The 14,421-nt window shown below is 42.3% G+C and overlaps 1 protein-coding gene across 3 annotated transcripts in view; it reads left to right on the top strand.

Annotated features, from left to right (window-relative positions):
• The window catches only part of ldlrad4a (low density lipoprotein receptor class A domain containing 4a), a 106,159-nt gene extending 92,390 nt beyond the window's left edge, over nt 1-13,769 (top strand). For all 3 annotated transcript variants that reach the window (XM_057354043.1, XM_057354044.1, XM_057354045.1), the window contains 3 exons: nt 9,383-9,537; nt 10,139-10,192; nt 10,428-13,769. In XM_057354043.1, coding sequence (XP_057210026.1) covers nt 9,383-9,537; nt 10,139-10,192; nt 10,428-10,955 — 737 coding nt within the window. In that variant the 3' untranslated portion in view covers nt 10,956-13,769. The remainder of the gene's footprint in view (nt 1-9,382; nt 9,538-10,138; nt 10,193-10,427) is intronic.
• The last annotated feature ends 652 nt before the right edge of the window (nt 13,770-14,421 follow it).

Raw genomic sequence — 14,421 nt, 5'->3', positions numbered from 1 at the left:
TATATATGCTGCCTGTGTTATGTGAAATGGTACATTAGCTGTAAAATATGAGTAAAAATCTTCTTTAGTATATGGGACCATTCAATCATAATAACAATAGTTTAACCATCGCTTATGTACAGTAAGTCATATACAGTACATAGATCATGGAACAGGAGCACCGAGCACGTAATTCTAACCCACGAGTTTTACGCCATTACGCTCCACATACACACAACATAGCAAATTCATAACAAAAAACAATACTTTATTAAAATTAAAATATAATGACATTCATTTGTGAGCCTATTAAGGTGCCATTTTGAGACCAAAATTAAGTTACTACTGAATTTTCTGCTCTTGTAAACAATGTTGTTCTTTATTATTTGAATTATTAGTTGCATAGAAATCAGTGGTGATGATGAGGGCACAAGTCCCATACACACACACAGTAGATGGGATCGCAAATGGTCAAAACAGGTAGAGCCCTCAAAAAAGCAAAACATTTGTTAAACTGATTTATTTATTTAATAATTTTTGATAAGAATTAGTGGTGGCAGATTTATTATCAAACTACTGGCAAATGTGCCACTACAAACTGTACAACTAAAACTGTATTCAATGTCCACGACCTATGCTTTTATACTCAATTCAAATAATGATCATTTATTTACAGCATAGGAAAGAATCTCTTGTACATCCTTTCTTAGTGTGAGTATCGTCATCCAAAGTTGAATATATTTTCTGTAAGTATTAGGCTTATATTGTGAATAAACCATTATGCACTAGGGGTGACCCCGAATATTCGATGCTTCGATAGGAGGAGCCTGATTCGACTACCAATCTCGCAGTCGAATCTTCGCAGAGGTGTTATGCAATGGGGATAATACTATTTTGGGTATATGGGTAGTGGCGTAGCAGACGGGCACACACTGCGCCTCCAAAAATATTACGTATTTATGATGTCAAGAAATAATGGGACATTTTTAGGAAAGCCCCAGCGCATGTGAGCGCCGAGGTCTTGCTATGACCCGGTGCAGGATCGCCGAGTCTTCTGTGCTGTGAGACCGGTAAAGAGAAGCAGCACGTTCAAATGCCTTATTAATCCTTATCATTAATTTAGGCAGTATTTCATCCACCTCACACGACCCAGCTACACAGAGCCATTCACAGAATTTTTTATAAGCTCAAATATTGAAGTTTTGAATGAATGTGTTTATTTCACATCTGTTTCCCTTGCTGGATCAAACAATAATGAGTCATTTTACCGTCCGTCAGATGCTTGGTTTACACCTCAGTGGGTTTATTAAGGAACAAAGTGATAATGCACTTTTTGACGGCCGAACGTCAACATTTATCAGACAAATCTTTTCTTTTCTTGTTTTTTTTCTTGTTTTGGGGCTCGTTCATCAACCACTATATGTTCATAGGAGAGGATGCACTGACGGTAATGTTCCTCAGGGAGCACATGGAGTGCAAGGACTTGTTTGTGTGTTAATCTGGTGAGTCAGTGTTCAGACAGGATGGGTTTCTACCTTTACTTGTTATAAATGGTGATGTCACATGCAGATCACAGTCATGATGTTGACACAATGTTCGCTGTTATCCCAGCACTATGTTTAGAGGACGTTTCTCCTGCCAAGACTAAAGCTTGCAATGCTTAGCAGACTTTCTTTATGGTTCCCCTCTGTGATAATTTCCATTATCTCTTTGGAAAAGTAGAGTTTGTCTGGGGTTTGCCGGGCTGTTTCAGAGCTATTTGCACCGGATGGCTTGTGTCTGTTGTGAGCTGCTGAGCTATTTGCTCTCCGGTCGTTCGTGTTGTTTGGTTCATGCAGAGAATGTAGACAAAATGGAGGAAAATAGAGCTTTTAAAATGGGGGCGACTATGCCAATTTCAGTTTTTGATCCTAAATTGAGGGTTGAGCCTAATGTTGTCATGGCCAGCAGTTTGGTGAAATGTTTTATGTCTGCTTTTTTCTCTAAACATGTCAACCGAATCCTCATTGATTTTTGTGTGTTTTTTGGTCAGTGTCTGTGAACCTGATAATAGTTCTTCTAACATAAAACGTAATTGTATAATTTTTTGTTGTAATGTGCACTTCTATTCAGAATGCAGATGTCTATGTAGTAGGTAGACAGCAAGGCAGATTTGGCAACAGAGTTTTAGGAGCATACTTGCTTGTAATATATAATAGTAGCCATGAATAGTGGCGATGTTAGAAACGCTCTGAAGTCCTCAGTGGCATCCATGCAGGGCGCTGGTCTCATTTCGTCCCCTCAGGATATGGGTTGAGATGAGCTGTTCTGAGATGTGGTATCCCAGCATGCCTGCTCTCTGGACAAGAGACCACCTGTAAGAAACTGCGGCACTATAGAATTTACATTTACATTTAGTCATTTAGCAGAATAACATTGATTATGAGGACGGAAGTGGAATTATGAGGATAAAAGCTGGATCTAAAGCCAGGATAAATTCATTGGCATATGAATGAGAATGCATACTTAGGAGGTACCAAACGAAGGTTTGTAGAGAAATATATATATAATCATTGCATGTGTCAGCGCACAGCTGTGCTAAAAGAACATCATGTAACAAACGCTTTTTGATGAAGAACTAAACCCTGGGCTGCATCCTGTTTCAAGGGGATATGACTCAATCTACCTTTGCTGAGAGGAGGAGGAAGGGGGTGTTGGATAGAAGAAGAGTAGAGGAGTATAAGACAATATTCGTGGTAAACTGGCGTCACCAGTGGGATGAGATGAGCTGTAGGTAGGGGGTGGACGTAGGGGGACTCCGGTGGTGGACGTAGGGGTAGCAGGTGGTGTCCAGGCCCAGGCAAAGCTTATCCTGTACAGTCTTACCAGGAGGTTAAATAATTAAAGAAAAGTGGGCATTATGGCATGGGGAGTCTAGACGTGTCTGGCGCCCTTATGGGGCGTCTTTTTAATATGAGAGCTTTATCTCAGATTAGAGAGCGAGGTCAGTGGCTTGCGCCCTGGTTAGGTGACAGTGCTGCTTTTGCCAGCGAGGCACAGACGAATAGCTCCTGCCAATGGCACGATTAAATGCGCCCTAGTTCTCAAACGCTTCCTACTATCTGTCCAATTTGAAAGGCTGCGGGTTAGATCACAGCCTTCATTTTACTAAGCTTTTTAGCGTGATCAAATACGGAGTGCATCAAGTCCAGGGTCCTGATTCATTTTTTAGGGCTGTCCTCTGATCTCATTTGTTCCATAAGACTCAGTTTATTGGTGTGTCCTTTCCTTTCCTCTGTCTCATACATTTTCTCTCTCTTGCACTCCATCTCTTGTGTTTTTTATACACCTTGTGTGTGAATGGAAAATGTCTGTCACACCAGAATAGAGCTGCCTCTCTCTTCCTCTCAGTTTCCTAAAAAAATGAGACAATTCCACAAGGCATAGATACCTCACTTCTTTCATTTAGTGTTGTTTTTGGCTTTCTTGTTTTCTGCCTTTGCCCCTTCCACAGCCTCTCATAAAGTGACTCATAGCATGTTGCTAGGGAATGTTCTAAGGGGCATTTACTGCAGCTGTGAGATACAGTTGTGTCTTCCCTTATCATTGTGCAGTCTTTCTTACAAGTCTCCGGCCCACAAGGGCGTCTGGCATGGCCCTTTCCTTTTGTCTGGCACTCTGATGGGACAACTCAGATAACACAGAAGAAGGGGGGCAATGCCCCCTCTCTAAGGTTCCTATAATGCCTTTTGTTGTCTGGTGTATGCTGTGATGTGGGCGAATGGATGCTTAACTAGATTTCAGATTGTGCTGGATCAAACGGTGCTTTTATCGCCGGATTTGTAAATCTCTGTTTCCAGAACAGTCCACAGTCAAGACGACCAACATGAGTGGCTGTTAGCTTTTAGGTAACTACGCCTAGTTGAGTGGGTGATGCTCACTTTTACACGTTGTTTTCACTCGGTGCACCACAAAAAAATGTTTTTCCCTGATCCTTGCTGCCTTGCCATGCCGATGAAGTCACTCGGAAACTAGTTATTCAGCTTGCACACACACATAACTCTTTGCTGTGGAAATCTGTTGTGTAATGTGTGCTTTGGTATGAAGTCAAAGCCCAGTCTGAGGAGTTTTCCTCACAACTGTGAGCTCGACTGTTGAATCTGGCATGATATATGCGCGTCTTGTGCCCGACTCCATGAGAATTGTACTGTACTGGGGAGACATTGTAGAGAGATGGAGCACAGATGGCTCCCCATTCTCCAGCCTTTCCCCCACCTCCTACACCCTCTCCTTTTCTTTCCTCCTCGATCGTGAGAGCACAGCTGTTTTTCTTCTGTTATGAAACTGCCGAGAGGAGGAAACAGGAAATGGCTTTATGAAATATAGATCTGGTGGCCAGACTCGGCTGTCTTTGCAGCTTGTGAGCATGTTATAAAAAAAGAAAGCAAGCGGGAGGGGAAAACGTTTTGGATAGGCTTATGTAATGCCTCCTCCCTTCTCTTCAGCTTAGAAACAGAATAACCCCACAAAGGACAAACAGGACTTTTTGACCTAAGAGATGAGGTGACGGTTACTTTCTGTGTTTGAACGATCCACTTCACCTAAGAGCCTGTTATAGGCTCGGTGACAGGTGTTAGCGCACATCTCCTCTTCGCTATCAACACAATGGGGCAGCAAACATAGCGGTAAGAGGATTGAGCTGTCTGATCTCAGGGAGTCCACATAAGGCTAACCTAAATTAGCCCAGCTGCTTTTCTCTCCCTTGCTCTAAGGCTAGCCGTTGTGCAGTTGTTGCCACGTTATAGCTGTCTGTTTACATTTCTGGGTCATTGCAAACAGGCCGACGATGGTTTGTTGTGTCTGCTCTGTCTGGGGTTGGGGACGGTAATCATAACACATTAACAGATCTTCCGGGGAATGCCCTCACGTCTGGGTTAGACACCAGAGTCGCCCTATTAGCAGGAATATGATTTCATGTAAGGATCATGAGTTTACGTAACTTGCGAAACTAACGCCATAGATTGAGTTCGTATTGAAACTGTTGTTTAGAATTGTTTAGTATCTAAGCAATGGCTAAGTTGGCTATGACAGAGCAAACCCAGAAATATCCCTTTACTTCAAGGGAGATTCCGTATTAATATTGCCCTGAATGCGACAAAACAAGAAAGATCCATTTAATCAACAATAAACTCTGCCATGTATTGTTTGTATATCACTGTGTTTGGGTCAGAACCATTCTGAAGGAAGAAAAGGTTGAGGCTACCTGATGACATAACCTTGCCTGGCCACCTAGAGAGAATTCTTGTACTGTGTTATATAGAGCTGCAACAACTAATCGATAAAATTGATAATAATCGATAATCGATTAGTTGGTCTGTGACGTCACTTGCGAGCTGCGCAGTTATAAATCAAGCGCATCTTCTTCCCTTTTAAAATGACCGTTTTAGATGTGTCTCTCCGTGCAGCATGAGCTGCGCAGTTTTAAATGCAGACGTGGTTCTCCATGGATGCATCTCTCCGTGCTGCATGAGGTGCGCAGTTTTAAAGTCAGATGTGTTTCTCCGTGGATGCGTCTCTCCGTGCGGCACATGTTGCGCAGTTTTAAAGTCAGATGTGTTTCTCCGTGGATGCGTCTCTCCGTGCGGCACATGTTGCGCAGTTTTAAAGTCAGACGTGTTTCTCCGTGGATGCGTCTCTCCGTGCGGCACATGTTGCGCAGTTTTAAAGTCAGACGTGTCTCTCGGTGCATGTGTCTCTCCGTGCAGCGCGAGGTGCGCAGTTTGAAAGTCAGACGTGTCTCTCCGTGCAGCGTGAGGTACGCAGTTTTAAAGTCAGACGTGTCTCTCTGTGCGGCACGTTGCGCAGTTTTAAAGTCAGACGCGTCTCTCGGTGCGTGCGTCTCTCCGTGCAGCACGAGGTGCGCAGTTTTAAAGTCACACGTGTCTCTCCGTGCAGCACGAGGTGCGCAGTTTTAAAGTCACACGTGTCTCTCCATGCAGCACGAGGTGCGCAGTTTTAAAGTCAGACGTGTCTCTCGGTGCGTGCGTCTCTCTGTGCAGTACGAGGTGCGCAGTTTTAAAGTCAGACGTGTTTTGCATGCATCTCTTCAAGCTGCGCAGTTTTAAAGTTTAAAGGGGAGAGGTGTTTTAAATGACAAAATTAAAGATTATATTAGTAAAACCCAATTTGTGGCGTTTGCACTTTGCAAAGTACATAATAGGCTAAATACCCTGATTTGGTGGTTTATTTAGTTCAGAGGTGGGTAACGAAGTACATTTACTTGAGTACTGTACTTAAGTACACTTTTTGAGTATTTGTACTTAAGTATTACTTTTTCTGTTTACTTTTTACTGTACTTCACTACATTTGAATGACAAATATCTCACTTTTCATGGCACAAAAAAAATATTTCCTTGGCCGACCCTCCCCTCGCTCCCACGTTTGGGAGAGACTATTGTCAGTTGCTTCTAATATGACACACATGAATCAACTCACCAGGTGTGTTAATTATGGAGACATTCACAACATTTTGGGAGAAGGCTAATGAGTTCAGTTGTGTATACTTTTCCCATATCTGATTTACTTATTATAAACAAAAGATGTAATTACATTTTTATCCGATTAACCGATTAATCGAAAAAAATAATTGCCAAACTAATCGACTATCAAAATAATCGTTAGTTGCAGCCCTAGTGTTATATAACAGCAGTGGCCTTGTCCGGATGAGCGAATTGTGCTAGAGTAGTCTCCGGTTCTCCAGCTCAGATGAACCTTGTTGTCTCTGTGTCAATTACAACATGCTTGACCCCTTCCACAATCTACCACCAGTTGTCTGTCTCTTGGAGCTGGTCCAGGCCGTAATCCGGTTAGGGGCGGCAGATTTAGGCCGTTTTATCTCCTGTGCTGGGTTAACTCTTACGATACGTCTGGTCTCTGGTCCTTTCCTCTAGGCCCTTAACAGATGGGGCCTTGTCTTGCAAGCACTCTCTCCAAAGGAGCCATGGCACGGTGCCACTTTTTAATGCTGTCACTTACGCAGCCCAGCTGCATTCTGGGTATGTTCCCTAAGTAAAGAGTTGCCATGATGGGAAGGTCAGAAGGGAAGGTTATTCTCAGGATTGAGATGAGTTGGTGACCTTAAAAAGCTACCTTTAAATAGGTTTGGGTCAGAATAGTTGACTAGCTCATAATCAGGTGAAGCTAACTAATGAGCATGTGGATTTTTTATTTGTAGCTTTAACATATCTTGTGGCAGGACTTTAAAGCTGACCTTAAACTTATATACTTATAAAGGATTGTAGGTTTTAGGGTTATTTTGGGCATCTCTAGTTTCAAGGCGTGAAAACATTTATTGTCGCTATAGTTTGTTAGAGGATATAAACTATGGTCTTCTTTTCTGCCTAATACGTAAAATCCACAGTGTGTTGTTGACGTTATATCCATTTTGTTTGTAAATGATCATCCTAACAGCAGTGTTAGACAGCTGGTTGTTTTTGCATAAGGATTTACTTTAATGTAGCGGTAGTTTTTCCATTGTCTCACAACATAAACCTTAGTGTGTTGGAGGGAATTGTGGTAGTTCCTGAGTGGGCAGTAGGCCTAACAAGATTTCTCTCAATGTATGTGTGGCACATTTCTATGTGATTTTCATGTGACTTGGAAACAAGACCCTATTGACTTGAGCCTTACTTTGAGTTGTTGCGTTGGGCAGGGTGGGGTGTCTAGCCAGTCCAATTGCTTTTAATGTTTTCTGAAGAAATAAACCCGCTACAGGAAGTAAAGAGTGGCACGACACGTTCATTCAGACATTCTTTATAAGACATATTACATTTCTTTATTTTAATTCCGTTATGGTATAAAGAAGAAACTCTGTACCGGACTCTGTACTTTTACAGAGGGTAGTTGTGGCCTAATGGTTAGAGAGTCGGACTCATGACCAGAAGGTTGCCGGTTCGATTCCCAGGGCCGGCGGGTAACAACTGAGGTGCCCTTGAGCAAGGCACCTTACCCCTACTTGCTCCCCGGGCGCTGTAGTGATAGCTGCCCACTGCTCCGGGGGTACGTGTGTTCACTACTCTCTGGATGGGTTAAATGCAGAGGTCACATTTCGTTGCCTTGTACTTGTACATGTGCAATGACAATAAATTGAATCTAAATCTAAATCTAAAAAAATCTTTTAAGGGCACCGACCGAATTACGTCGGTACTACCGAGTATCGATTCACATTAAATCACTCGTTGCCAAATTTCAGTACCTGAGAACGCATCGGGTGCTGCGCGAGAGCAGGTATGTTAAAGAGAAAGAGAGCGAGAGAGAGCGAGATCATTTTACTTCACACAAAGCGAAAATAAAACCGCATCTAAAGCAGGCTGTCCTAATCAACGTACAAAATGAAAATAAACACTCGACTCTACACATGGTATCATATTTATATTATTTATTTCACTTGTTCTTGTTTAGAAAATTAAGCATACACTCATGTTAAGGAAATGCGCGCTCAGACGCAGCCGGCACGCACACACATAACACTGCGCTGAACATTTAAGTTTGTTAAGGCGCTTTGTGTTTTCTGTCCACCAATGAATAAAATCATCTCATGAAATCATGAAACAAAGTTATTAGTGACATATTAGAGCAGTCGATGGAAAGAGGTGAGTGAGGCCGTCAAGGTGTGCAGCTTGAAGCTGTGAACAGCGCCGCAGGAGACTGATGCACGTTTACATTATGTATTATTGTATGATCAACATTATATATTTATATGTAATTCTTTCAGTATCTCTGTTAAAAATGTATATTACAAATCAATCTGTTATTTTCAGTAATGATGCTGTTAAAAATATTTTTGTAGACTTTTCAAGTTTTGTTTTTCTATATTATCTAATGGTCTTTTAATGGTGGAGGCCTCGTGGTTTGCGTAAATTATCACACTGCATGAATAAATGATTATGTCAAACAAATTTAACAAAATGTTGAAATTGAGAGGTTTGGACTTTTTTTTCATTGAAATAAATGTTTTTTATTACACAGAGAGTAAAGTACCGGAAAAAGTACCGTTTGGTACCGGTACCAGCTAAAAAGTGAACGGTACCCAACCCTACTAGCCGGGCATATTTCCATAATCCCCTTCCAACACTCTCTGTTCTGGTCAGTGTTCTCCACCCAATCTCAAAACCTTCAAATTTGTCCTGTTTACTGTCCCCTGGTGGTAAAAAGCAAGAACATGTTGGGTTTGTCATCATGTTTACTCGTATTAGACTATTCAGCTTCATACCTTCACTCAAGTCATGCGGCTTGTTGAGCAGTGGTTCTTTTTACTCTTTTAATTAGACATAAATCCTCAAGCCACACATGAGCTTTTAACACAAGAAATCTGCAAATGACTAAACAGTGCTAATGATTTTCTCTCTGTGTTCTTGTCTTTCAGCTGAACTGGAGTTTGTTCAGATAATAATCATAATTGTGGTGATGACTGTAATGGTAGTTGTGATCATCTGTTTGCTGAACCACTATCGGCTGTCGGCCTGGGCCTTCCTCACACGCCACAGCCAGGCACGTCGACGAGAAAACGGCATGCAGCCGGTAAGTGTGCGTCTCCAGATGTTTTCGTCCAGATGTGAACGCCCCCTTACATGTGTTCATATGTGTTTACGGACTGGCCACGTGTGTGATGTCTGTGTGAGTTCTAAAGCCGAGTGGGTGTCGAGTTCCTGTTCTGCCATTTGATTGCCATATGTGTGACTTTTTGACCATGTTCATGTGGGACTCGACCGCTTCTGGGTGTTTGCGGCAACGCTGGTGAACCCACGCCCGTGCGCTGTCCACTTCCTCGTGTTGATTTACGTCCTGTAGGTAGGAGTGCTGAGACACGCTCGTCTAGACCGCCATCCATCTCACCTCCCAGCGAGAGAGTCATAAAAATATGGCAGGATGTGATTTAGAAACAGATGCAGAGCATGAAAGGAGCCAAAATGGCTAAAGTCTTCAATTCAGAAACAAGCTCATAAATGACCAACAACAACATTTACTTCAATTAAAGATGCATGATTTGAATTCATTCACTAAGTGTAGTGTAGTATATTCTGATGCCTCTAGTAAATGTTGGACTTTCTATCCAAACTTCATGTATCAGATGAGATTTGCCTTGACTCAAACAGTCTTTTTTCTTTCCTCTCTCGTCTAGGATGGCTGTGCATGGCCAACAGACAGTTTGGTGACGCAACAAGGAGCCACCGAGGTTAGTTGAGTCAACTGATATGACCTGTTATTCAACCGCTAGCTAATGAAAATGTTCAGTTAAAGAATCCGGTTAGAAATAATTGAGATTTGTTTAGGGTTAGGGTTAGGGTTCTTTTCTACAAATACAAACAACAGTAGTAATACGCACCTATACATTTTCTTTTACAAAAATGTATCCAATAAATCAGCATTTGTTTTGAAGAAGTTTTGAAGTCGCTTTCCTCTATGCTCAGGTGATGTACGGGCCACGGAGCGGAGAGCGCTTCAACACACCATTTATGCAAAGGGACCGATTCAGCCGCTTCCAGCCCACCTACCCTTACCTGCAGCAGGACATCCACTTGCCACCCACCATCTGCCTGTCAGATGGAGAGGAGCCGCCGCCCTACAAGGGTCCCTGCACGCTGCAGCTCAGAGACCCCGAGCAGCAGCTGGAGCTAAGCCGCGCATCTGTGCGTGCGCCCCCCAACCGGACCATTTTCGACAGCGACCTGATAGACGTTTACGTGCACGGAGGCGGGCCCCGGCCCCCTAGCAGCAACTCTGGGAAGAGCGCCTCGAACTCACAAGTGGAGGGCCCGCCGCCCACCTATAGTGAGGTGATGGGTCAGACGTATCCAGGCTCCGCCTCCTTCTTGCACCAGCACAGCAATAACGCACCACCCTCCAACCAGAGGACAGCCAGCCGCTCGGCCCAACCTGCCGCAAGCACAACACTGTTCGTCAAGGTTAAGGAAGGCCGGCGGGACAAACCCGTGTGACTAGAAGGCGCAGAGAGTGGCCGATCCATCGCCCGCGCTCTCTGGCACCGCCTCCTGGATTTCAAAGGGGTGGTAGCTCGGCTTACGGCACACTCCCCTTGCACAATTTCGAAATGAAAATTGAGGAACCAAGCTTACAAAGTTTATTTTTTTGTGTATTTTTTGGTTTCGGTTTCTTGCTAGAACTTGGGGGCCTTGTATGGATATTTGGGCTCCTTGGCTAAATCGTTTTGTACGCTCTCCTGTATTTAAAGAAAAGGTGTGTCGGCACAGAAGGTTTGCGTGAGAGACCGGTCATAGGATTGAGATATTTACTTTGTTTGTTTGTGCATCTCCAGGACCCGTGCAAAAAAATCGAGTGCCATGAGAAAATCTTAAATCTTGGGGACGTGACTCACAACGACGACAACAAAGAGTCTTTACGTTGCACTTGTTCTTTTGAAACAGGAGACATGGTCACCCTTAGTTACTTTTGATACGTCAGTGCACAGGTGTTCTTTGACTTACCTGGAACTTTCTTTTCATGTTTTTCTGAAATGGAGACGCAGAACTCTGATCCAGCCTATAACCTCCAGAAAGGAACTGCGTCATGGCACTTATTTACAAAAGGGGTTTAGCAAACTGTTCAAATTCCAGATCATTTTCCACTGACCAAGCGAGAGATATTGGCATGGACGACACATACCCCACTTTCATCCTGTCGAGTAGCACTTTAAACTTGCGTCACTTCAGCATTGTCACGGGGTCCAAGTGCAAGGGAATCATGGGAACTTTAGTCTTATGCACATCCCCTGTCCCCTCCTGAATGAGCGTGTCATATCTCATGTTTGTTTACTATTTTAAACCGCAAAAAAGCATGCATATAGTTTTCCAGTTATCCATACTATGCTTTAGTTGACAATCGTATACGGATCTCATATTTTCGTTTCTTATCCTCCTGGAATGCCGTTTTATTCCGTGGCACCACAGGAACACTGTTTTGCCTGTCGTTTGTTTATCCGACACCAGTATTTATTCGTTGTCCACGCAGGTGTACATCCACGTTTTCTTCTCATCACCACATGGCACGCATTGGGAATGCTCTCAGACACGCCATCTGTTTTTGGCCTTAACTTTAGAAAGTCCCGTAGAAAACCGGGCTATTTATTTATTAACTAGCTATTTATTGAAGGTATTGGTTGACGTGGGTGGGAAAGCCATTTATTCACGTTTGATACCACTCCCACCCCTTTGGAAAGATGTCCATCCGGTGTTATCCTGCTTCGGCTCTGCTTGCCGTCACTCATTCTGACCGCACGGTTTGAGTTTGTACTGTATCGCTGCTGCTACGCGCTGCTACTGCTGCTGCTGCTCTTTGTTCGGTGTGTCCGCATCCCCATTACTTTATATTTGCTTACCGACCGCCACTTACATACTTGTGCTTTTAGTTCGCTTTAGCTCTTGGTTAACTTGGTCGTCGTAGGTAAACAAATGGAAATGTATTTGTACGTTCGCAGCCGAGAGGTTGGCATGTTACTTTTCCATGAGCGAATTCGGTGCCTAACAGTGATGTTTAAGCAGACATAGAAACCCACTTGCACTCAAAAGTCCCCACCTTTGTTGTGCCTCACTTCCTATGGTGCTTCTTTCAGTAGTCGAACTCTGTTTATTTGTACGGTGCTGTATATAACTTGAATATATTATGCACATATCCTACCCAATGGGTAGACAACCACAAGAAAGCATTGTTAATACTGTAATATATTGTATAGATGATAATATTAAAAAGAGAAATTTAACAAGGTGGCATCAAGTTTTGTGAATGCCTTCAATTGTGCTTTGTCTTTTTTGTGAAACAGAGTAACGTTTGCAAGGAGAAATGCTACATTATGGTCATATATAAATACAACAAAAATACTTCTTATATTTTTTTCCTATATGGTAAAATGCAAATCTGTTATGTGATGAAATGAATATAAAGCAGTTATATAAAGGAGAACTAGCTGCTGCTTTTGTAACTTCCAGAGAGCAACTTATAAATGCCAGCGCTTGTCATTTTATTTATTTCAAGTTTGTTTTGTGACTGCTAGCTGTTTGGACTTGTAATAACCACGCTCGGTCGATCGCAGAAAATGACCTGACGTAACATATTTGTATCCTAGTTAACAAAAGAAATGAAACGGATTCTTTTGCGAAGGTTTCGTGTCGGGGTGAGGCTGTGTCATTTTGGTTGTAGGCAGACCTGACGAGAGAGGATTTGGGCGATGCATTTTGGATATCATTTCGTTTCTTTCTTTCTACACATAGTCAAGTGTGTGATATATAAATATATAAATATATACAGTAAAAGAGCATCAGACGCCCATAGCCGAATGTTACTGCATGTTCATTTGCTCATTTTCCTCGGTCTCCGCATCTGCAGGCTCCACTCCAGGAACTCGCTGTGTTCCCTGTACGTGCTCGAACGAATAAACGGGTGAATGACTGAGAATTTGTGTGGCTCGGATCATCTTGTTCTGTGGATCTGGAATTTTGATTAATCTGAAATCCACAGCAATGTTCGGCGCTGGCCTTGACATCACATCGCAGGACCGTATGACCTGGACTGCAAACTTTTTTCACTTTTTTTTTTACAAGAGAAAAACAGTTAAGTGAGCGAGGAACACTGCTGTCCTTACGCCTTTTATTTTTGTTGTTCTGTTATTTAAGTCATTGTGATGTCAGCGGTTTTCAGTTTGAGGTCTGTTAATTGCAATACTTTTACAGGAAAAAAGGTGACTGAAAACTCTTTTAAAAATCAATAAAACTATTGCTCAAAGATACTGTTGTAGTCCCTCATGAAACCATTCCACTCTTGTTCTTTCACTGTCATCAAATGGCTTGAGAGAGCAATTCAAGTCGAGGAAAATACTCAACCGAGTCTCATTTGTGCTTAAATTCTTTGAAATATCTTCTTTTGTGTTTAGCAGAACTAAGTAAAATATACAATATTATTTTTCTAGCATGGTAGTCAATTGTGTCCCAGAAATGTCCGTTGCTAACATGTTTCCAAATATATTTTTTTGTGTTCAATCAAACAAAGAAATGTAACGTTATACAGTTTTGGAACAACTTGAGAGCGAGTAATTCATGGCAGAATTTTCGTTTTTGGGCGGCGTATCCCTTTAATGTTAAATCCCAGAACAAGAGCACAAGTGTGCTTTACATAAATGTGCTTTGGACAATGTCATATATACATAAAACAAAAAGTGAGCTTTCACAACATTTGTAATAACTTAAGTCATTTAAAAATGAAAAACTTGTTTCTTCTGAGAAATTTCAGTGTTATACTGTAATTAACAGACACGACCACATCTGGTGCAGAAACAAAGTGGAGCAAAATAAGGTCAATTAGAGAATTTTGAAAATTGAATTTTTAAGTGTTTCCAAATCAATGTTAAAACAGTGTCTTTGCTACACTGACCCCCATATAAGATAACGAGATAGC

The sequence above is a fragment of the Triplophysa rosa genome, linkage group LG16, assembly GCF_024868665.1.
Source record: "Triplophysa rosa linkage group LG16, Trosa_1v2, whole genome shotgun sequence".
Lineage (NCBI taxonomy): Eukaryota > Metazoa > Chordata > Actinopteri > Cypriniformes > Nemacheilidae > Triplophysa > Triplophysa rosa.
The sequence above is the reverse complement of the archived record's forward strand: the minus strand, read 5'-3'. Positions and strand labels throughout refer to the sequence as shown.